The 23,766-nt window shown below is 47.0% G+C and overlaps 2 protein-coding genes across 2 annotated transcripts; one reads left to right on the forward strand and one right to left on the reverse strand.

Annotated features, from left to right (window-relative positions):
* Positions 1-176: 176 nt before the first annotated feature.
* On the reverse strand, positions 177-6,903 carry COIL (coilin). Its single transcript, XM_009911536.2, has 7 exons — positions 6,647-6,903; positions 4,954-6,115; positions 4,526-4,612; positions 4,018-4,065; positions 3,389-3,464; positions 2,413-2,501; positions 177-1,112 (listed from the first exon to the last, which is right to left on the reverse strand). Exons 1-7 carry the CDS (start codon positions 6,895-6,897, stop codon positions 1,023-1,025), a joined length of 1,803 nt encoding a protein of 600 aa, XP_009909838.2. The 5' UTR covers positions 6,898-6,903; the 3' UTR covers positions 177-1,022.
* A 118-nt stretch (positions 6,904-7,021) lies between these two features.
* Positions 7,022-17,897, forward strand: SCPEP1 (serine carboxypeptidase 1). Its single transcript, XM_009911492.2, has 13 exons — positions 7,022-7,122; positions 8,224-8,369; positions 9,251-9,340; positions 10,172-10,327; positions 10,774-10,848; positions 11,019-11,091; positions 12,030-12,067; positions 12,246-12,374; positions 13,747-13,831; positions 14,622-14,735; positions 15,615-15,752; positions 17,164-17,327; positions 17,690-17,897. The coding sequence occupies exons 1-13, from the start codon at positions 7,071-7,073 to the stop codon at positions 17,753-17,755; spliced, it is 1,326 nt and encodes a 441-aa protein (XP_009909794.2). The 5' UTR covers positions 7,022-7,070; the 3' UTR covers positions 17,756-17,897.
* The last annotated feature ends 5,869 nt before the right edge of the window (positions 17,898-23,766 follow it).

A 23,766-nucleotide genomic window follows, 5' to 3' on the forward strand; every position in this document is an offset into this window, starting at 1 on the left:
TGAGTCATGAGACTAGGATTTGGTAAAAGCTTCCAAGAGACTTTTTAAACCACCCCATGATGCTAAATTGCAGGGGAGGGTGGGAAGGATCCCCTGTGACTGACAGCTGGGGCAGTACCCATTAACTAAACCATGCTGTACAATTTTAAAGCTGTTCTTTTGTAACTAATTTTACTATTTATTTCCCCCATGTCTTCTCTTAAAGAGTCAACTCCCCAGGACAGGAACAATCTTAAGCTGCAAGACTTGCCAAGGTGCAAGTTGTGTGTGGGTAGGAGGTGCCACCTCAATGCTCCTAACAAGCAGAGGTGCCAGTGAAGTGCATTGCCACCACCCTGTGACCCATTCTCCTGTCAGGGAGAGGAAAGCACAGAAACCTCAGCACTTAAAGAGCAAAAGGGTCTGTTTTAAAACAAACAAGCAAACAGGTTTCAGGACACAATTTTGCCAGGGATTCACATTAAATTCCAGGGGTCCAGGCAAAGATGACAGTTAACAATAGCACTATTTATCTGCCTCTTGAAATCACAGGAGCTTGACATCCACAAGCTCCTCCTGACATGTAACCAACAGCAAGGTCATAGCATTTGTGTCATGCTCTGCACCTGCAGAGGAAGAGATGTGGACATCAACAAGACTTCGATTTCATTTTCAGATGCTGCTTTTCACCACCCCTACAGCAGGCTTCCTCTGTATGGCAGTTACATGGCTCCAGCCAAACCCAGACACCTTCATGGAGTGACTGACAGTACAAGGTTGCATTTCACCTCCTTGACCAAACCATTCCACTTCCACAGCTCACAGCAGCAAGGTGTAAAAACTGGTGTTAAAAAACTCCAACTCCTATCAGAAAGTATTCCAGAAAAACATGTGTTTAGAAAGAAGTGTCTCTCTTTCTTCTGTCACAGCTTCCTTTTAAAAACATTTATTAAAAATATCCACCAGCTCATCTGCAGGCCCCAGAACCAGACAGCAGCAGTCCACCAACCACATCTGTACAGTTATTTACAGTTCTTCACACCTCAAACTGTTCCATTTGCAGTGCTGGATCCATTAACTGGAGGCTCAACAATCAGTCTTGGCTCTATCAGCGCATCCCAGCTCTCAGTTATCTGAAAACAAAACACAGGCAGTACTTGGAGCAGCTACACCAGCAAGGACCATTTCTATGTTCTGTTTTGCCTAGACTTGAACAGCAGCACCACTGAACAAAGACCACAGATCTTCCCTTCCTGAATCAAGAGGATCCATTGAGGTTTAGAGGATACATTAATCTTCCTGATGACCCTCAACCTGCCTGACCTCCTGGGTAAGGAGAGATGAAGGTAAAAGAAACGGTGCATGGAACAGGTTTTCCAAGGAGGCAGTTGAGGCCTCATCCCTGGAGATATACAAGGTCAAGCTGGACAAGACCCTGAGCAACCCGATCTAGTGGAGGATGTCCCTGCTGACTGCAGGGGGCTGGGACTAGATGACCTTTGGAGGTCCTTTCCAATCCAAACCATTCTAGGATTCTGATGTAGAACCTTGGAAGAACTGCTTCTCTATCTAGACTCATTTTATTAGCCAAAACAGCAGCTTGATGACTGGTTTGGAATCTGGCTATCTTAAGTCTGGTGTCTGGGGAATGCAGGCAGGGAACTACCCTGGAATAAAAAAAAAATTAAAAAGGAATTTTAAAAGATTGAACAGAATTTTTGGCTGCATTATGAAGGGTGAGAGCAGCAGCTCAAGGGAGGTCCTCTCCCTCCTCTATTTTGCCCTGGTGAGGCCACATCTGGAATACTTGCTCCAGTTCTGGGCTACCCAGTTCAAGAGAGATGAGGATTGCTGGAAAGGCTGAGAGCCCTGGGGCTTCTGAGCCTGGAGAAGAACAGCCCCAAAGGGGATCTGAGCAATGCTCAGCAAGAGCTAAAAGGTGGTAGGCAAAAGGATGAGGATGACTCTTGACAGTGGTGCCCAGTGACAGGACAAGGGGCAATGGACAAAAACTGGAACTCAGGAAGTTCCATCTGAAGAGAAGGAAAAAATTCTTTTGTGTGAGGTTGCTGGAGGCCTGCAGCAGGCTGCCTAGAGAGGCTGTGCAGCCACCTTCTCTGGAAAGCTTACAACTTCACCTGGCCATTGTGATCCTGGACAGGCTGCTGTGGGTGACCCTTCCTGAGCAGGGCTGTTGGACTGGATGATCTCCAGTGCTCTCTTCCAACCCCCACCACACTGGGAAGCTGTCAGTAACATGGTACCTTGTGATCATGCCTGTTTTTGTTAGAAGGGAACAATTACTTTTCCTTCTATTTAGTTTAATCAGGCAAATTGTTCTGAAAGGAATCCCACTGAAGTGCAGTCACAGAGCAGGGCTTCTCTCTGCTATGCAAAATTTGTAACAGGCTTCAGAACAAGCCACCCAGGTACCTTTGTGTCCTGAGGAACAGCATATTCTATGAGTTCTGCTCCATCTGCAGACTGGTAAACCAGATCAAATTTCCCTGGCTCTTTAGCAGCTGAAAAACAAACAAACAAACAGCTCCATTAGCTACAAACAAAAATGTTTATCAGGGTTAGAAAGCAAAGCCAAGCCAGCTGGTCTAGGGGCTTTTTGACATGTGTGTTTGGATTCACAACTGTAACACAGAATGTGAGGTAGAACTGGATGACACAGACCAGAATTAAGGTAATTACCTAACAGAACTATAAGCATGAGAAAGTTAACCAACAATATGCTGCCTAAAGTTGAGGAAAAGACTCATATACTGATTCCTGAATGCTGCCTGAAATGGTCACCCCAGTACAGACCTTCTTCAGAGACCTGCTTTCAGGTGTCTGAAGTGCACTTTGTCCTTGCAGGGACTCGGTTGAACATCCACCAGACAGTGGCTTCACTGGTGTCACAGAGAACAGCCAGAATGTCCTCTCTAATCCCATACAGCCATTGTAATTTCTTCAGGAAACAAAACCAGAGCAGAAGTGGATTTGATGAGGATTCCAACTGATGGGATCTCAGTTAGTAACAACTTACCAGCATCTGCAGTACAGCTACTGAGTGTTAGAACTTCTCTATTCAAATGGTCTTTGCGGGGGCGGGGGGGGCGGGGGTAAGTGAGAAGAAGGAACCCAAGGAAACTGGAAACTGGAACAGGTTGCCCAGGGAGGTGGCTGAAGCCCCATCCCTGGAGATATTCAAGGTCAGGCTCAACAAGGCTCTGAGCAACTTGCTCTAGTGGAGGATGTCCCTGCTGGCTGCAGGGATGTTGGACTGGATGATCTGAGGAGGTCCCTTCCAACCCAGACCATCCTATGAAATGCTCTTGAAGTGCAGAGTGTGGCTGGCACCAGCTGCTTCCCAAGTGATGCACAGAACAGCCAGCACTTGTTGCCCCAGGGTACCTACACTGTCCTGCTGCTGAAAACAGGATCTCAAGCTCAATCTCTTTCTTCTCAGCATTCCAACCAGTTATTCTTCCCTCCTTAATAAAGCAACAAGAAAAGAACCAAGTGAGAGACACTTCAGCACTGGGTAAATATTCCACATCTACAGCCACTGTGGTACCTGGTAACAGTTTGAGGACTGTATCTGTCTGGCAGATGTTTTTTATCTCCATATATAAAATCTCCAAGTATTAAAGCTCATCAGCCTGCAGTTACTAGCATCAATAAACCAAGTTATTCACTGTCACCATCTCTGTAGGTTAATCAGAACTTGGCCAGAAACTAAGTTATTTGAAGCAGCTACAACATTTTGCTTGCACCAGTTTCAGAATCTACTTTGACTTGAGCAGAAGACTCAAACATAGCTGCTGGAAGGTTTGCATTTGTTGCCATCTCCAAGGTGTTAATGATCACTAATAATGTTTGTTGGGTTTTTTTAAATCCACTTGCCAACATTTCCCTTAGTTTTAGGTTCTGGTGTTTTCATGTTTCCTGCAGAGTCAGCTGGCCAAGAAAAAAACACTGCACAACCTCAAAATATTGAAGCCTCACCTAATATTGTGAGGGAATCAGAGGAAATAAACCCAATACCTTGTAGTCCGAAACTTCAGGACTGTAATTTTCAGTTAGTTCCAAGCGCTGTGGGAAGAAATACAAATAACAAATGACAACTTTTCCTGATCCTTGATGATGTCACCTACACCCAGACACCCTTCTGCAGCAAGAGCAAAGGGTAAGGACCAAGTCTCCCAACTCCTGCATCCTGATGCTGATCACAGTGCCAGGACTCACTGCTCCAAAGGATTTATGTTCAGGGCAGACTGTGAGAGCACATCAGGGAGATGGATCCCAGTCTCCTCAACTGCAGTGATCTCATTTTCATTTCCTTTTTTATCTTACAGTGAAATGTAATTTATTTGCATGCCAAGAGTTGCAGTTGCACTCCTAGGACAACGGTCCCCCAACAAAGTAAAATGAAGTCCTTCAGTGTAAGCTTTTCATTGTCAGGACTAAGCTATCTGGAGCATGTCCTGCAAAACCTGAGTGGCTCAACTACACCAATTTCAAGCCCTTTAACATGATTTCACCAGTTCTTTACCTTAAAGGCAATTCTTTCTCCCACTTGCGGTGGAGCAGCTAGAAGAGGTAAAACACTGTAATCTCTCTTGGGGACCTCCACAGGATCCTGTGAAACAAAGGGCAAAGCCATTGCAGTAATCACTGCTGTAGCAATCACAAAAGACAATGTTTCTGCTGCAGGGATTGCAACAAGTTCTGAGGAGGGCAAGGTGCAGGTCTGAGTTTATTTTGAGATACATTATACAATCACTGCAATATTGTTTCCTAAACATCCCCAGGCTACTCAATGGAGACAGAGTATCAGATTAACTAAATTGAGTGAGTATCAGATTACTAAATTAATTTTTATGCTGCTAATGTGTTTCTGGTTTTACAAATGACTCTTCCTGTCAGTTTTTCATATGGTCAAAACTGCAAGAGAAGGGGAACTGTGAGCTGGTCACTCACCTGGGCAAGAGCAGAAGCATTTGTTGCAGCCTCATTTAAGTGCTTCTGTTTCTGGCCTTCACTGCTATAGTTGTAGAAGAAGCCAGGGCTTGCTCCTCTCCCCCGGCCTTGGCCCCACGTCATGCCACGGAACCCACGGCCCCTCTGTGCTCTCCAGAAGTTATCACCTCCTGCTCCACGCCCCCGGCCCCGGCCTTGGCTGACAAGTGGTCCTTGGCAGCTGGTGGCAGTGGTGGTTGGCAGCTGTTGAATGCAGGGCCTCCCTAAGGAATTATTCAGCCCAGCATTTCCTGTGGGTTTTTTAATAACAAGAGTTTCTGAGGCTGAGCTATCAGAGTCTGAGGAGGAACTCTTTGCTTTGGGAGCCTTGGTGGCACTGGGTTTCACAGCTGTCACCGTGCTAGGCAGTGACTTCTTGTCTTGTGCCGTTGCCACCTTCTCATCCTCTGTACTGGTGTCAGAATCTGAACTAGAAGCCTGGGATTTTTTAGCATTGTCACTAACTGCAGTCCTTGTGGCATTTTCAGTGTTAGCTTTGTTAGAGACAACAGTTTTCACACCAGCATTGGCAGCAGCTTGGGATTTATCTTTGGGAAGCGTTGCCATTACAGCTTTTTGGGAAGATTTATTTTGCTTTACGTTTGCTTCACTGCTGTCACTGTCAGATGATGTGCTGGAGGAATCTGAAGATCCTGCCCTCTTTTTTTTGGGCTGTGGTGTGGGTTTTTTGATGTTACTTTTACCATTTGCCTGTTCTAAAGCCACATTTGGTGCAGGAGCCTCTGTCTGCTTTCCATCCTTCTTTTTTGTTGCCAGCTGTTTCTCCCTCTCCATTTTTTTAAGCTTTTTAGATTGGTCAGTAGAGCTCTCTTCCTTACCTTCTAGGAGACTATTTCTCCCACTAGCTTCTTCCTTTCGTTTTCTTTTCTTGTACTTTTTTTGAGAGTCCCAAGTATCTACAGAGGTCTCTTCCCTACAAGAGAAATACTCAGGATTATGTTTATTCTTTTTCTTTTCCTTTTTATGCCTGTTGTCTTCATTTCTAGAGACTTCTTCCTCTTCATGCTTTGGTCTGTGCCTTTTTCTGGCTTCTTTTAGTGTAGAAGAGAAGTCACCATCAACCTCTTCATACTCATCTGCAATTATCTCTTCCAATTTTACTCTGTCAGAACAGCAAACAAGAAGCACTGTTCAGGATCATTAACAGGCTTCCCCCCGTGTTTGCAGCTCAGGTAAGCTGTCTTTTGGGACCCGAGGCTCCCAGCCTTGAGGACAGAGGTGTTGCCCAGGCAGTGCAGATGCTCGAGGCAGATGCCGGGAGCACCGGGGGTTGGAGGCATTGCTCTCCTTCCATCCCTGAGGCGATTCCTAACCCCTTGGCTCTCCATCCCCATTGAAACAGCCTGGGGTCTCTAAGGCCCTGCAGGCTTTACAGAACGATGAACGGTACCCGCGTATGCCCAGCTCAGTCCCTCAGGGAGCTGTTTGGCTTCGGGGAACAGCGGGAAGTGCCCGAGAACACCTCTCCAGATCCCCGGGGTGGGCACCGCGAGGACCCCATCTGTGTTCCACTGCGGGAGCCTCGTTTCAGGCCTGTCAGGGACCACTCCCGACCCCGGTGCCATGCAGTCCCAGGGCCCCGAGGCGCCCCTCTCCCGCCGCCGGCTGCGCCCGGCCCCCTGCCCCACCGTACCGGAGCGAGTCGTTGTCCCGCACGAGGCGGGCGCTCTCAGTGGGGGGCAGCAATGCTCCCTCCAGGAACAGGCTGAGCCGGGCCCGCCGACTGAAGCCGAACCTGTGGCGAATGAGACTGACGAGGTCGGTGACAAGGCGCACCTGGCTGGGCTCCAGCAGCAGCCAGCAGAGCGCACAGCCCGGGCTGCCCGGCGGCGGGTAATCAAAGAGCAGCCGCAGCCGCATCGGAGCCCCACCGGCCGCTGCCATCTTGGAGCAGAAAGAGACCGACGTGAGGGGGCGGGAGGACAGAAGGTGGCGACGGCATCGCGCAGGGGACAAAATGGGCGGAAGACGAGCGAGCTGTGGCCACGCCCCCCGCGGGTGGGGCTGGCCCCGCACACAAGAGAGTGCGATCCCGGACCCCGAAAGCTGCTGGTGGGATGAGGTCGTTGTGCGCTGTGACCGGGCTGGGGCTGCTGGCGCTGGCCGCAGGTACTGGGCTGAGGGACGGTGTGCGGCGGAACGGAGTGTCCTGCCCTGCGGCCTTGCTCCGGGCACCGTATGGGGCCTGGGTGAGCGGCGGGACGTTTCTGCCCCTTGCCGCCGCTGTTATTGGGGCTGGGAGCTGGGCGAGCTTGGGGCGGACCCGCGCGTGGCCCCGGGTGGCCCCAGCCTGAGCTGCCGCCGTGTCTGTGCTAGGGACACCAGGGACTCCCGGGACCTTGCGAGACATTCCCTCCCACCCTGCTTGATCGAGGTCTGGCCTCTCTGGAGCCCCGGGGAATCGTTTTTAGAGCAGGAGCGTGGTAACTGAGGTCCCGGTTGATTCACCTGGGTGAAACGGGTGTGAGAGGCTCCCCATGAAGCAGGGCAGCGCTGCTGCACTGGGGGCTGCTCAGGAAGGTGTGGTGGTGCCCACGCTGTGGAGCCCGGCAAGGACTCGGTGCCGTGCCTTTGAGAACCATATTGCTGCCTCTCCGGGGGACTGCTGCCTTCTATCCTGAGGAAGGAGACCAAGGTCAGCTTGTCCAACCCTCCTGCAGTCAGCAGGGACATCACCAGCTAGAGCAGGTTGCTCAGGGCCCCACCAAGGGTGGGATTCTTGGGTTCGTTTAAAGGCAACTCCTCTGGCTATCCAGCACTGACTCTCGTTGGGGACTATAAAATGGTTTGATCTTCCCAGAGACTAAGATCAAAGTGTTGCATCCCTGAGGGAGCCCTGATGCCCCAGAAGCTGGTGTGAGTTACTCCATCATGCCTAGTAGAGCTGTGCTTTCAGTCCAGGCCTTCAAACTTTAATGTTTCCCTGATGATAGCAAAGATTTCCTGGCTCTTGGGCTGCTGTTTTGGCAACAGCTATGATGTCAGGCCCTGATAAGTAAGCCTTTAATTGACCACTTAACTTCATTCATGGATGATAACTCAGCTGTATTTGTGGGTGTAAGTATGGGCAGGTTTCTTGGAGTGATTTTTTTGTAATGGAAGCACTAATAATTGTCACACTTAAGCCTGAAATCTAATGTTTTGGGGCAAACTTGGCAAAAAGCCCAAAGCAGAGCCTTTTTACATAGCTGCTTATTTCTTCCCTCCAAGGTGTAGTTCTGAGGCAACCACAAAAGCCCAAAGAGCTGTGGGGATATGTGCAAGTTCGAAGCAAGGCCCACATGTTCTGGTGGCTCTACTATGCAAACAACCCAACCAAAGACTTCACAGAGCTACCTCTCATCCTGTGGCTTCAGGTAAGCTTTGGTGAAAGATAATTCATCCCATCTGTGCCTGGTTCAGTCTCAGAGCTCTCTTGCAGCTCTGCAGAGACAAGATTTAGACTGGCCCAATTCTAAATGATTCACCTTGTGAAGGAGGTGCCCAGCTTAGGAAGAAATAATGAACATATTATTCTGCAGTTGTGGGGTGTCCTCAGCTGCTCACCTCCCATGGAGTTAAGTTGCACAGAGAGAGCTTGCTCTTATCATACAGCTGTAGTGCTTTTAGAGCCACATACTACAAGTACATTGCAGCATCACAGCTCCCTTTCTGAAGGCCTTACAGTCAAAACAATGCTCAGAGAGAGAGAAAGAGTAGATAAAATAATCTGTGATAAACAAAGGTTTCTAAATGGTAAGGAGTAAGAAAGACTGATTGTTTAGCCTTTGGTCCCATTCAATCACATTTGATCAAAGGCAGTGGTGTGTGCTCCACCTTCCCCTGCAGCAGTAGATTTCAGAAGTTACTGCTGACTATGCTTACCTGATGACTTGGTCTTTTTGGGTTATTTCATCAGTGAACTGCACATGCTGGTAAACTTGTGACTTGAGAGCAAACTTCTGCATTTGGTATTAAGGGGAAAGGTTTTCTAGCTGCACTCACCCAGCATGCAGCTCATCAGATGCTTTCACAAGGGGGTGATTGCTCAAATTCTTGCTTTCAGAAAAAGCCTCTGTACAGACAATGAGAGCTGGTGAGGAAGGGAGCCTGCCTTGCAAATTGGCATGGAGAGCAAAAACCAATTTAAATTTACAGTGTCTCATTCTCCTTACTGACTTGCTGTGTTCCCCTCCTGTCTGTCATATCTATACCATGCTGCCTTTTAACTTGCTTGTCATTTGGTGTTTCCCCACAGGGAGGTCCAGGAGCTTCAGGCAGTGGATTTGGGAACTTTGAAGAGATTGGTCCATTAGACAAAGAATTGAAACCAAGAAACACAACCTGGGTATAGTAGAGTTCAGTTTCTAATTGCAAAGCTTTGTTGCCTGGGTAAACAAATGATTGCTGTGCAAAAATTGCCCAGCTTTCACTAAGTTCCACAGAACTATAAGAATTCATATGAAAATAAGAAGAGCCTTGTTAGAACTGATGCATGGTCAATAGCTAGTTTGAGTGGGTGGGTTATATCTGGGGTTCCATGAATTTGAATTGCAGACACATGGGAAACCCACAGCAGGGAAATTCCAGAAGATGTTATTTCAGATCCTAGCTTTGTTGGACACAGCTGCAGCGGTTTTTCTGGATGGCTGGCAACATGTAACCAACAGCTCCTAATGACAAGCCTAGGGTGGCCTCCAAGGCAAAACAAATTACAGCTGCCTCTGAAGGTGGAAGTTTATTCAATCAGCTTAACCAGTGCTCTGAGCTACCAATAGTCTAACTGCCCTGCAGCTCCCTAGATTGTGTGGGTGATCACTGGGATGTTTTGGGTACCTTTCTTGCTGCAGAATTTGTTGTACCTCCCTAGTTATGAGCCTTTCTGCTCTGAGCTATGCCAGCTGTGTGCTCATCTTCTGATTGTGTTTGGACACTTAGAGAGCACTTGCTATAGCAATTTCACAAAAGCCCAGCAACTCAAAAAGAAAATCCTCCTTTTACATTCTGACAGACAAGTCTCACCTGTCCCCTTCTCTGTTGGACTTGCATCTAAATTTTTCTGCAAGCTTTCAGGGTCAGAGATTTGGTGTCTCAGTTAATCATATTTTCCCTCAAAATGAAGGTTTCTGCTGGTGCCAGACTGAGGTTTCATACAAACATTTCTTTCTTTCTTGTACAGCTGCAGGCAGCCAGTATCTTGTTTGTGGATAATCCTGTGGGTGCTGGATTCAGTTATGTGGATGACTGCAGCTTGTTTGCCAAAAACCTGTCCACAGTAGTGTCTGATATGATGGTTTTTCTTGGGGAGTTCTTCACAAGCAGAACAGAATTCCAGGTAAGCACATAATTTTTTTTTGTTAGAATCACAAGGTTTGGTTTTTTTCTTTGCTTTTAAACAGATCTCAAGCAGAATGAGTGAGCAGACCTCCACGTAGCAGCATGTGTTTGGTGGGAGTCAGTGCAGGTGTCAACACTACCTCTTGCTGCAGAAGCTGTCTTGAATTTGGTGCTACTTAGATAAGCAGTGGGGGGTGGGGGATTCCTGTCTGCCTTGTGGTCTGAGAAGCAGACAGGATCGTGGCTGTTCCTAACACTGAAGAGCCTACTTCAAAACTCTCCCCAGTAAGGATGTTACAGAAGTTTGTCTGCAGCTTAGAAGCAGAACACTCAGTGAGTGGTGAGGGGTGAACAGGCAGTGCTTGGCTTCTGTGGGATGTGAGAAATACTTGGAGGTCTTCTGCCCTCATTGTTTGGCTTCTCTCTCTCTCTCTCTCTCTCCAGACCATCCCATTCTATATATTTTCTGAATCTTATGGAGGCAAAATGGCTGCTGGCATTGCTTTAGCTCTGCACGAGGTGAGTGCTTGGAGGATGAGTTCATTGTCACTTTAAAGCATGATCTACAAGTTTGTATTTGCCTGCTGCTTACATTTTTCACAGAAATAAAAGTGAGAGGCATGAATAGCTAACTAAAAGTTGATTATTTTTTGTTTGTTTTGCTTTTGTTCTTCCTCTTACTTGTCAAGGCTGTGCAAAAAGGGACAATAAGGTGCAATTTTATGGGGACTGCTCTTGGAGATTCATGGATTTCTCCTTTGGGTATGTTTAAAAACTTCAGATTGTGGGAGGTTTGTTGTTGGTTTGAGTTTTGTTTGGTTTGGGCTTCGTGGTGGTGTTCTGGGGTTTGGGTTTTTTGATCATTCCCTATGCTCATAGAGTCAAAAATGCCAGCCCTGCCTTAACTGAATGAGTCTCTGGGGAGTTAATTCAGGACTGCAAGCTGTGATTTAAGAATCTACCTTTAGAATGTATCTAGATTATGAAAAGTCAGTAGAGTCAGTGAGGAGCATACTGGCAGTTGAGTGGTGGGGAAATGTCCCTACACATCTCCATAGCCTCTGAGGTGTTTTGGTCAGAGTACTGCACTTAAAATGTTGCTGCCAAGGGATTTAACAAAGTTGCAGCTGAAGTTTTCTGTTTGCACAGGAAGATCTTGTGCTGAGGAACTGATGTGCTCACAGACCTGCAAGAGAGTGTGTCTGGTGCAGGACAAAGAGCAAGCTGAAGGTCTCTTGGTCCTTCAATGAGATTTGCAAGGGCAGGCTTCACAGATTCTCTGCAGCATGTGACAGTGTCAAGCAAATTCCTCTGTCTCTTATCACCTGATCCTTGAGACTGTAGAAACAATCTTGTTATAAATCAGGTTTGGGTTATTACCTCATTTTTAACCCTGTAAGTTTGCAGACTGAGCAGCTTAGCCAATGCCCATTCATTTGTCAGCTCTCTGCCATATGCTGCAGAGTTGGGGTGAGAACATTTTGTTTAGGAGGTTAATGCTGTTGCAGTGCTTTTGTTGGTTCTCAGGATTTGTAAAGCACCTGCTCTGTGGTGCATAACCTTTGGGCTAAAGTGAGCTGCCAGTACCTTTTAACTGATTGAATTCATCTCCATGACCTTATTGCAGCCTTGCTACAATAAAGGAAAAGGAAATCAAATGTCAAAAACTTAGATGTTTGCAATCTGTTCTGTTTCTTTAGACTCTGTGCTGTCTTGGGGGCCCTACCTTTATAGCACTGTAAGTACCTCCTTCATCTTGGTTCTCACCTGGTTACTTGCACTGCCAAGCAGTACAAATGGATGTTGATTTGTAAGGTTAGCTCTTAAGCAGAGGGAAAAACCTCAGCTGCATGGAGGCTGTTTGGCAGAAATGAATGTGGAATTGTAATGAAAGCTGTCCTATTTTTGTCTTCCAGTCTCTCCTTGATGACAATGGGCTAGCAGAGGTGACTGCTGTTGCCAAAGAAATAATGGCTGCCATAAATAAAAACCAATATGGGCTGGCCACTGAGCTCTGGGGCAAGGCTGAGAGTGTCATTGAAGAGGTGAGGTCTCTGACCACTGCCTGGGGAGATACCATTTCAGGTTGCCTTTTCTATAAGCACTGGCTGGGCACAAATTTTCCAGGCCCTGTCCCAGCCATTTTTGGCAGTATTTGTTTTATCAGAAGCTGTTTGTTTGCTTGCACCACTGTGTGATTGTGAGAGGCAGTGACCCATGTGAGCTTTGCAGCATTGCATGAAGGTTTCAACCTGACCCAGCACCTAAATGCTTACATTTTAGCACACAGCTGGTCCCACTGATTTCTGTAGAGCTCACTTTCAGCTACAGTGAGCTATCTCCTTCAAAGCTTTGTTTGGAATACTGAAAACTGCATCCAGCAGGACACAGGTTTCAAGCTAAGCCTAGATCCTTGTTTACAGAACTACAAGAGGTGCATGGCATGGAAAAGAACCTCAGGTTATGTCCTGTTACTGTGGCTTGCTGCATCTTGTTACTTAGCAAATCCCAGCTTAAAAGATGGTTAAAAGTTTGGTGGTTGTTTTTTTTGTTCTTGTTTTGCTAGTTGAAGGATTGCTCAACATTTCATTGTCTTGTGTATTTTTAGTACAAGTAAGGCTCTGGCTTCCTCAGATGGGAGGGACTCATCTGAGAGCTGCTTTGTATCTGACGGTGCCTTGCACTTGGTTTGTTTCACTTTGGAAGGAACTTGTGGTTCCCATTATGCCTTTCTCTTCAAATCTGCTTCCCTTTCTCTCCCAGCTGTGATATCACTGTCAGGGCGTAGGCTCTTCATTTCTAGGGTGGCTCTTGTGACCTGATTTCTGACCTAGGCATCAGAACCTTTAAAAATTCAAAAATTGAATCAAGCAGGGCTTCAAGAATCTAGAATGGCAACACTGATCATACCCGTCCTCTGCTTTCAGGCTGTCTGCACCAGGGCTGCCACTACAATTCTTGGACATGTCCTGATGTCAGAAGGGGTGGCTGATGCCTATCACCGTGTTCTTGAGGAAGCATTTCAGATTTTGAAAGGAGAATGTTGAGCAAGAGGCAGAGTCAGGCTAGGCTAGATCTGGCAGAAGAGGCTTCTGAAGGCATCTCTGGCACTTCAGCTCTGTGATGAGTAATGAGGCTGCCTGCAGTCATTTGCAGGGCGTAAGGCTTCCTGTAGCTCCACATCCTTGTGAGAGGAGTAAATGACATCTCTGGTACAGCCTGTGTGTGAACAAAGGCTTGGGGAACCCCTTCCCAACTTCTCAAAGCAAACAGAGAACCAAAGTGCTTGCTTAAGCATCCTCCTGACATGTAGGTCAAGCGACAGGTCACAAAGCCCCTTAGGAACTTTGAGGAGTCTGCTTCTCCCATCTGAGAAGTGTTTGTGGCAGTGGTACTGACATTATCTTGTATTTTCAGAACACAGACAATGTCAACTTCTATAACATCATGACTAAGGATGTTCCAGAAATGAAAGCAAGTGAACAAGAAAATCTGCATCTCAGTAAGTTGTGTTTCAGTGCTTGAACTGCTGAGGCCATTCATGCACCTTCAATCTTGATAGTGGGAACAGCCTCAATTTAACACATCCTTTCAATGAGACCCTCAAATCCCATTTTGTGGTATTCTCCTGAGCAGAACTTGTTTGCTCTTGCATAAATAGGGATAAATAGGAATGTGGAACAACCCTTCTATAGATTACACCTCCACCTATACATCCTGCACAGATTACTCCAAGGAAGTAGTCAGTATAATTGCAACACAGTTTTATGACCTTTAAGTTGCTTCCTCTTAACATCTTTCATTTCTGCTTTCAAGCTAGGACACAAAAATGCCCTGTCCATATAAACAGTCTGACTTTCACCCTGTGATGTGCATCCATCCCTGTGAAAAAACAAATGTGTATAATCTTTCAAGCTCCTGATCAGTTTGTTGGCTTCAGCAGGGAAGGTGAAGGACATAGTTAAGACCCAAAAGCAAGGCACTGCAGCTCAAAGAAATGCTGGGGAGGGGGAAGGGGGAAATCCTGGCTGTACCAAGTAGCTAAAGCAAAGCTGGTCCCCTGATAAAGTGATGTCAGCCAGAAGTGGAAATGGGTGGTTGGGTTCTTCCTGTGTCGTGCCCTGACCTAAATAAGGGTTGACTTCAGTGGTGTCAAGTAGAAGTCAACAAATCTCTGTGGTGTTGCATTTTCATTAGGCAAGAGATTGTTGGCTGTGACTGGAGCACTGAAAATTCTCTGTGCAGGGTCAGTGGCTTAACTGTGCAGTGATCAAAGTGTCCTCTCTCCTCAGTGAGGCTTTACCGGCGCCATGTCAAAACCATGGGCAAGGACAGCCTGAAGGATCTGATGAATGGCCCCATCAGGAAGAAGCTGCAAATCATCCCTGACTGTGTACAGTGGGGAGGTACTCTCCTGGCTGCTGTGGATTGGATGGCTGTATTGTTGCCTTTGGCAGTATTGCAGACTGGAGGAAGAGACAAACCAAGGCAGTGATGTGAAATTGTCCTGATCCTTGGGCCTAAGAGGAGGAATTCTCAGAAATGAGCATGTAATGGGGCAGGCCTGTGGGAGCAGATGCGGTTCCGATTCTGCTGCTTGCAGCTATCTTTAGCCAAGCAGCTAAGAATACAGGGGGAGGGAGAAGATCTCGTGTGTCTCAGCAGCTGGCTTCTATCTTCATGCAATCCTGCTGAAATCTGTCAGTTTTTCTCTGCCAGAAGCCTGATACCATGTGGGTGTAAAACAGGGAGGGGAGGTTTATAGGCCTGATACCAGCCTGCTGTATGTGTAAAAGAGCAGGCAGAAGCTCCAGTGCTGTCTGTGAGCTCCAGCAGGAGCATGCCTGCTTTCTGGTTCTCTGGAGTTACTTGGACAAACCACTGCCTGATGCTTTGGGCTAGAACTACCTTTTTTTGTGCAGCCATGGACTGTGTTTTAAAATCCTTGGCCAGCTGCTTATCATAGAATCAGTAAGGTTGGAAAAGACCTCAAGAATCATCAAGTCCAACCTGTTACCCAAGACCTCATGACTACTAAACCATGGCTTCAAGTGTCACATCCAATCCGCTCTTGAACACCTCCAGGGACGGTGATTCTACCACCTCCCTGGGCAGCCTATTCCAATGACTAACAACTCTCTGTGATGAAGAGCTTTCTCCTTACCTCCAGCCTAAACTTCCCCTGGTGCAGTTTGAGACTGCGTCCTCTTGTTCTTCTGTCCTTGCTTGGGGATGACCTCCTTCCTTCATCAGTTAAAAGCTGCCTTCTTTCTGGTTCCAACCAGGTCAGTCCAGGCAAGTCTTTGAGAACATGGCTGAGGACTTCATGAAACCTGTCATTGATATTGTGGATCAGCTTTTGGCAGCCAAGGTCAATGTTACAGTCTACAATGGGCAGCTGGATCTCATTGTCGACACCATGGGTAAGAGACTTCTTGACTGGGCTGGGAGCAGGATGTGTGACAAGCAGAACATGAAGTTGCACTCATGCTGGTACTCAAGTCTCCAGCTCTGTGCACGTCTCCTGACTGGCAGCACTTAAGTACTGCAGTCAGGAATGAGCAGCACTTGGCATGTTTTGTTTACATGCCTCAGAGAGGCCATTCCCTTACTTGCATTGTACTGTTGGGAAGTGGATCTGTAGCACCAGTAATTGCTTGTTTCAGTGAAGCCCATAAGTAGGTGGGTAGCTAATAATTCTGTCATGTACAGATCTGTGCATGCTCATTCATGAATGAGGCTAGATGAATAAATATCTGGAGATTACCCTTTCTGCTGTGTCTTGAAGATCCTGTTCTTTGGGCCAAAGATTGGTGCAAGACACAGGTCAGCCTTCAAGTGGCCTGCAGCAGGGTGCCAGGAACAAGGGTGTTGGTAATTGCTTGGGGAGGGTGCAGCTGAGAAGTCATGACAGATGCTGCTCAGTAAGGTGGGGGCTCCTTCACATCTTGCTCACTCAAGGGCTTTGTCTCTTGTTGCTTGCAAGACGAAGAAGTTTGGGAGGCAGGCCAAGTGTTGCTGCAAGGCTGCCATGCTCCCTTCCTTCACCTCTTCTTATTGATTTAATAATCTGCCATCACAGACTGCTCAAACATCTTCCACCTTGTGAAAAGCTTTATCTCATCTTTCTGCCCACTTAGATATTCAGATGCCCTTCATGAACAACGCAGCAGTCAATAAAGCAGGGAAGCAGAGTATTTAGGCTGTCAAAACAGATTAGCAGTTGGTGGTGCTCCAGTTTAGCTCCAAATGTGATAAAATTGAGCTGTAGTTCACATGTAAATTCTTCCAGTAGTTCAGAGGTAGCCTAAAGTGTTGTCCCCCTTGGTGTCGTGGAACTGATCTTATTTTGCTGTGTTGACTTCCATTTTGTGTAGCAAGCACCTGAAAAGAGAAAACCTTTTGAGGCTCCTCTTGATGAGTGACTGTGATAAAAAAACAGAGCAATGTCTCTTCTGATTTCCAGAAGGGGCATTTGGTGTGGCTGGTTCTTCTCCATGACAGCACATTCATGGTGTTTGAGGGGTAAAGCAAAACGTGAGAATTGCTAGGGCTGCAGAGCCTCCCAGAGGCACATCTTCAGCTTCTCCATTTCCCATACATCTTCACTGTTTGCTTTTTCCCTTTGCCTTTCACTGGTTTGTTTCAGCTTGTCCTGAACACAGCCTTGATCATTCTCTTACGGTCAGCAAAATGGTTTCTAGAATCTGAGTACATAGAGACTTTATTTACTCTGCTGTGTGGGTATCTAGTACAGTGGGCATTCAGCTGAACTGGGGCTCCCAAGTTGCCACGTCAGTGCTGGCAATCGAGCATCTCTCTCTTCTCTAACAGGCCAGGAGGCATGGATTCGGAAGCTGAAGTGGCCTTGTTTGGCCCAGTTCAGCCAGCAGAGGTGGAAGCCACTCTATGTGTCTCCAGAATCCACTGAGACAGCTGCTTTCCACAAGGCCTATGAGAACTTGGCTTTCTTCTGGATTCTGAAGGCTGGGCACATGGTAATAATGCATTTCTTGGGGTGGGATGTATCACCAGGCACATCAGCATTTAGGATGAGGGGCATTGGCCTCAAGTTGCAGCAGGGGAGGTTTAGTTTGGATATCAGAAGAAACTTCTTCACTGAAAGGGTTCTCAAACACTGGGACAGGCTTCTCAGTAGTGGATAAATCCCCATCCTTTGAGGCCTTTAAAAGAGGCAGAGATGTGGTGCTGAGAAACCAGACTTGGTAGAGTTAAAGAATGGTTGGACTCATAGGTCTTTTCAGTTAAAATGGTTCTGTGGCAAATGAATGATGTCCAAGTACTTGCTGTCTGTTTCCTTACAGCAATTGCTGACCATGTGCTCTCCTCTCTGTGCTAGGTACCATCTGATCAAGGAGAGATGGCACTGAAGATGCTCAGGATGGTGACCCAACAGCAGCACTAGGGAAGGGGAGGCGAGCTGCTCTGGCTTCTGCTGGCAGTGCTCCTGCAGAAGGAGAGTCCAGAACAACAAGCTGCAGGAGTGACAGTGGTGCTTGGACACAGCCTCTCTGGGTTTGCTGATAATGTGCACAGGCCCTTTTGGAAAGGCTGGGTTTTGTTTTTTGTTTTTTTTTTTGGTCATTTTTCCCCTTGAATGAGTTGATGCTTTTGATTATTTTTAAGATGTGATTTGCTGCCTTAACACTTTTCTTGACTCTTCCAGCAGGAAGTCCACTAACAAACGTCAAGCTCTGAGCCTCTGACTTGGAAGGATTTTGTGCTTTTCACAAAGCTGCCCTTTCCTGAATGCTCTCTTGTCTGTTCACACACCAAGACTAAAACTGATTGGAATTCTGAGATTTGCTCTCCAAGTAAGGTTGTTCCTTCCTAAGAGCTAACTTGTTTCATGGGGCTGTGGAATGTGCCTTACTTTATCCTCATGCCTCTGCTTGAGTCACCTGGCAGGATTACAATCTGAAGACATGGAGGTGCCTGAAGAGATGTCCTGCCCTGGATGAATTCCAGTCTATCTCATCTTACTGAGATGCCTGAACTAGGAAGCAAGATTCTTCAGCACAGGAGTGCTATGGAGAGAGTAAAACACCCTCTCAGAGGGACATCTGACCATGTAGTTCTTGTTTTCATTCTCTTTAATGACTGCTACCCAAACTGTTAATGCTCTCCTCTTGTGCAGGAGAGAATCCCAATGGACAGAAGTCTCTTAAACCCTTCTGAGCTTATCCTGGAGAGTGTGGAAAGGAGAGCTTGATCTGAGCAATAATAGCATCACCCTGAAATACAACAGGAATGTTAGAGAGGCTAGAACCTCTATCTGGATCCATATTTTTCCAGAGCCATTTAAGTTCTGTAGAATCCCAGTAGTACTTGGAAACATCAGGGGTTTATGCCCAGTCCAGAGAAGATGTGGTCAGACATTATGTAACTTCAGCTGAGGGGTACAGTGCTGGCTGTTTATTGGTGTCTGATAGGAGGCACAGCAGCCTGCTACAGCTGCCAGAATCCTGAATAAATAGCAGCCCCTCAATTACTCCAGCAGCTGAAACTGTCATGAAGTGTCTGATTAGTGTGGCTTAGCAAAGGCTGAGGCATAATGCTGGGTAAACACTCAGTCACCCAGCAGCTGGAGTATTGTCACTTCATAATGGCTTTCCTTCTTTGGTCTCTGCCTGAGCTGTATCCTTCAGGACTTCAGCAACACAAATCCTGTTGTGTTTGGTTTTTTAAACCATTTTTTTCAATAAATGCAATAGGTCTAATTCATCTCCTCCTGGCATCACATTGATTTTGCTGCTTGAAAACCACGTTTTCTGTTTTGGCTTTTCAGTGTAAAGCCCCTGCAGATGCTGGCACGTTCAAGAGGGAAGGGACAGGTTTGTGCTGTTCCCCATGGCTGCATGGGGTGATGAGCAGCACATGCACTGGGGACTACAGCCCCTCTCCTCCTTCCCCCTTCCCAAGAGGAAGGGCAGCCTGGAATGGGTAGGCAGGATCAATCCAGCAACTGTTTCTAGGCTCTTTGTGGTCAAATGTTGGATGAAGGAAAGAGAAGAGTCCTAGGAGTGTGTAAAGGTGCATGTCTGCATTCTTGGAGTAGTTAAAAATAACTCACCAAGCAAATAGGTATTTCTGAGCATGAGCAGCTTGAGTTGGCTTGTGACCCCAAATCCTGTTAGATATTCAGTGCTCTGCATTGTGCCTAATTGGTTGTAGGGCTTGATAGAGGGGAAGGATTGAGGAGGTGTTACCTCTAGAAGGAGCATTTTCTGCTGTTCTTGCCTTTTGTCAGACAGGATCTTCCTCCACATTGCTTACAGCTCATGCCCAGTGTGCCTGAGACATCTGTTTCTTGTCCTGCTTCGTTTAGCTTCTGCAGGTTTTTCTGTTGGCAAAGAGGTGACTTAAGAGGACAAAAGATGGTTCAAGAAAGCTACTGGTAATGATCTGTTTGGTTCAGTGGCTATGCCAAAGCTGAACGTGTTAGAATATAAATCCTTGCCCATGGAGACAGGCTCTTAAATAGCACCCATTTGAATTCAAACTACAAAGCAGCAGCTATCCTTTCATGTCAAGAAAGAGTCCTTCATTTCATTTCACCAAAGGTTGTCACTGCTGTGTCACAGCTCTGAATCGTCACAGAGGTAGGTTACCTGTCCAGCAGCAGCTTTGGAAAGAGTTGAAGTCCTGCCGTGTGTCTGCTCAACAGTAACACATTTTGTCCATTGTGATTTCATGCAGTGAGATATGGCTAGATAAGGGCTGTCACTTGGCAAATCCATTGGAGTGACTCAGTCTAAATATTAATTAGTAAGACTCTACAGCTGCTGGACCAGTCAAAAGGAAACACCCCAGTGCCTGGTGTCATCTGCAGCAGGGGGCTGTGACTGTACATGTAGCCTGAGAGCCACTAACTACTTTTGCCTACCATGGAGGGTAATTTTCATGGAAGCAAATCCAACCCCCTGCCTATAGTTCTTGTTTGTTTTTTCACCTGCCCTTAACTTAGAGGTTGAGAACCAAGGCAGTAAAAAGGCCATAGTACTGTGTTCATTTATTAGAGCTGGGTGTTGGGTGCTCCCACAAACTGGACTATGACCGATTTCTCCCCACTGGGTCTCTGTAGCGGTGAACCACACAGCAACTCAGGAGGTTGCCAGATGCCACTGCATGTTCTGATCTGATGTGCAAATCTATGTCTACCCAGCTACTTAGAGCTCATCAGAGAAGTGCTGACACAGTCCTTTCCCCAAGAGAAGGCAGCAGGGAGTGTACCAAAAAGAGAGGTTTGGTCCCCACGGTGTTTGGAGGACTGGTATTTCCTGGGACAGGAAGGAATTTTGCTCTATCCCATGCTTTTCATTCACCTCTGCTTTCTGTATGCTTTTTCTCACCAATCACGGCACCTCCACCTTGCTGCTCTGCACAAGGTGGCCAGCACTGGCTTCTCTTGGCCGGTGGCAGCAGAGTGCAGGGCAGTGGCCACTTGGTGGAGTAAAGAGACCTTCAAATGCCATGGGAACGTACCAGCTTAGCACTGCAGCTGCTGGCCCTGCAGAGAGTTGGGCAGCACTTGGAACCCTGTGGACTTGCAGAGGAAATGGGTTTGTGGCAGCTGATACAGAGGATCATTGAATTTAGCGATAAGGCGATGAGAACAGATGCTGTGGGCTTCATGAGCACAACCACTGCAAGGCTTTAGGGCTGCAAATGAGCTAAATTAGCCCTCTTGAACCAGAACAGAGCATTTGAGTATGGCTCAGAAGAGGCCATGAAGGTGGTCAGTCTGGAGTACCTCTACAGCAGGACAGGCTCAAAAAGTTGGGGTTCTTCAGCCCAGAGAAGACAAGGTTCAGGGGAGACCCTAGAGCAGCCTTGCAGTACTTGAAGGGGGCCACAGGAGAGATGGGGAGGGACTTTGTACAAAGGCTGGGAGTGATGGGATAAGGGGTAAAGGCTTCAAACTGGAAAGAGCTGGAGTTAAAAATTAAGAGGAAATTCTTCCCTTCTTGGTGGTGAGGCACTGAAACAGGTTGGCCAGATAAATTGTGGAGGCTCCAAGTCTGATGTGTTGAAAGCCAGGCTGGACAGGGCCTTGAGCAAGCTGGTCTGGTAGGAGGTGTCCCTGCCCATGGCAGGGGGGGGTTGGAACTGGATGGCCTTTAAGGTCTCTTCCAACCCAACTGATACAACACATCTGTTATGTCCCTAACCAGAGTTACAGTGGTCAATGGAAACCAGGATTGGATTCAAAATGCAATGAGACCGTTAGAAGCCAATTATTCAGTGAGGGTTATGTGCTGTATGCTATGAAGAGAATTTTGCTGAGAGGCTGGGCCTCAAGGTGTTACTCCCACGTGCTGGAACACAACCAGAATTGTAGATAAGGTCATCAGCCTTGGGGAGTGTGCTCCTTTGGATGCAGTTTCTGACACCAGATTACAATTTGCTGGCTAAGTAGAAGTGACATTGATGGAAAAGGAGCTGATTGCAAAGAAAGCCTGCAAATGACAGCCATGGTCTGTGGTGCTCAGTGAAATCTTTAGTTCCTCTTAACAGGTAAACATGGTGGTACCATGAATGAAGAGAAGATGTTGCCCAATATCTCTGGTTAAACAATATTTTGGTGTATAGCAGTAAGCAAACCAGCCCATGGGGTCTACCACAGGTTCTGCCTCCAGCTGGAGAAATGGCGATCAGCAAGGGCTGATGTCAGCTACATCCACCGGCAACAAAAACTGAGCTCCCCCTTGCTTCAGCCTTACAAACTGTCCTTTGCCAGCACAAGGGCCCAGTTTCAGGTCAGGACTCAATTACAGCAGACTGGGGGCACCTGCAGCTCTCAGATCCTGCCCCTCTACTGACAGCATCTCACATCCTAGTACTCCTGCAGTCAGTGCTGTCAAATAATCTCCCAGCTGTCAGATCTTTGCTCAGAATATTCAGCTGTCTACAGTGACAGCCTCTACCTCTTCAGATCTCCTATCAGCTTGCTTCCATTGCTTTCTGGCACTCAAGCTGTCTGTAGCACTTCTCAGACCTCCCTACTAATTTCCCAGACTGTAGTGGCTGTACCTGAAGCATTTTTTCCTCTTCACCCCTTGTGAATCAATGCAAGAATGACACAGATTTTAATGATGACAGTTTGGGTCCAAATTTATGCTGCCCCTAACTAACCTATCTAGACCAAGTTCATTCTTCCTCTAGCAGAAGATAAGAGAGATTAATGGCATCCCATGAGACAGAGGCTGACCGCTCTTGGGGTGTGGGAATTCCTCCTCTGGTCATGGCAAACAGGAATAAATATTCCATAACTCCCTCCCCCAATACTTGGTGTGACTTCACTTCCCTGTCTGGGACTGTACAGCTGTCCATAGAGGTGAGTCAGGTGGTGCAAGGAGGCACTCTGAGGAGTCTCTGCAAACTAGGTGGGAGAATGACACAGAAGCTTTGAGGAGGTTGCCCTTCAGAGCAGTTAGGCTAACAGCAGCTGATTACACACAGATCTGCTCACCATAGCTCTGAGGGGGACCAGCTCATAGATGTTTGAATACTTCTAATAGGTGCCTCTGGGGGGTGTGCTAATCTCAATCTCCTTGTAACCCAAAGATGAGTTCAAGGGTCCTGAAATAAAAGCTAAACATCTGCACATCTTAAGAATCCTGCTCTAACTAAACCACTTCAGAGAAGTTTGATGATCAAATATTTTGCTTGCGTTTTCTCTTTCAGATCTCCTCACATCTCTTCACAAATCCTTTGCTTCCCAAGGGTTGTTTCTGATCTCTGTACTTTGATTTAGCTTATTGTTTTGTTTTTGGTTTGGTTTTGGTGTGTTTTTTTTTTTCTTTTACAGTCCAGAAAGACCCTTTTGTGCATCAGCAAGGGAACATGAGAACCCTTCTGCATTTGTTAGAAAACTAAAGGAAGGTCAAGGTGACAGAGGCTCTGGAACCAGCTCCTTACCTCCGTGTCAGAGGTGAATGTGGGGAAAGCTGCATTACTAGTGCAGCTGTTGACTGACAGCTGACTTACAGCCCTGTAGGCTCTTCCCAGCCCTGAATTTGCACATAAAAGGGATCAAAGAAACAAAACTTCCTGAGAACGCTTGTATTGGTTCCTAGAAAAAGAGGTGAATTTGACTAGCTTGATGTAATCATGGAATTCAGGGTTGCCAAGGGCCAGATGGATACTGCAAGAAGCAAACGAATGGATGCTGTCTCTGTTCAAAGCCTTGTGCACGTTCACGGTCGTTTTAGATGCCAGCTTCATCAATCACCTGCAGAACGTTCCTCACTGATGGATGGTCACCTGTGCTCACCCGACACTGTGGGAAGGAAGTGCTGAAGAGGCAGTGAGCACCTCAGCCTGACTCAGCCAGTGCTCCTTCCACCCCGAGATGCTGCCCTGTTATTTCTGGCCTGAGGCACAACGTAGGAACCAAAACCATTCCTGCTCTTC

The sequence above is a fragment of the Dryobates pubescens genome, chromosome 20 (genome assembly GCF_014839835.1).
Source record: "Dryobates pubescens isolate bDryPub1 chromosome 20, bDryPub1.pri, whole genome shotgun sequence".
In the NCBI taxonomy this organism is placed as follows: Eukaryota; Metazoa; Chordata; class Aves; order Piciformes; family Picidae; genus Dryobates; species Dryobates pubescens.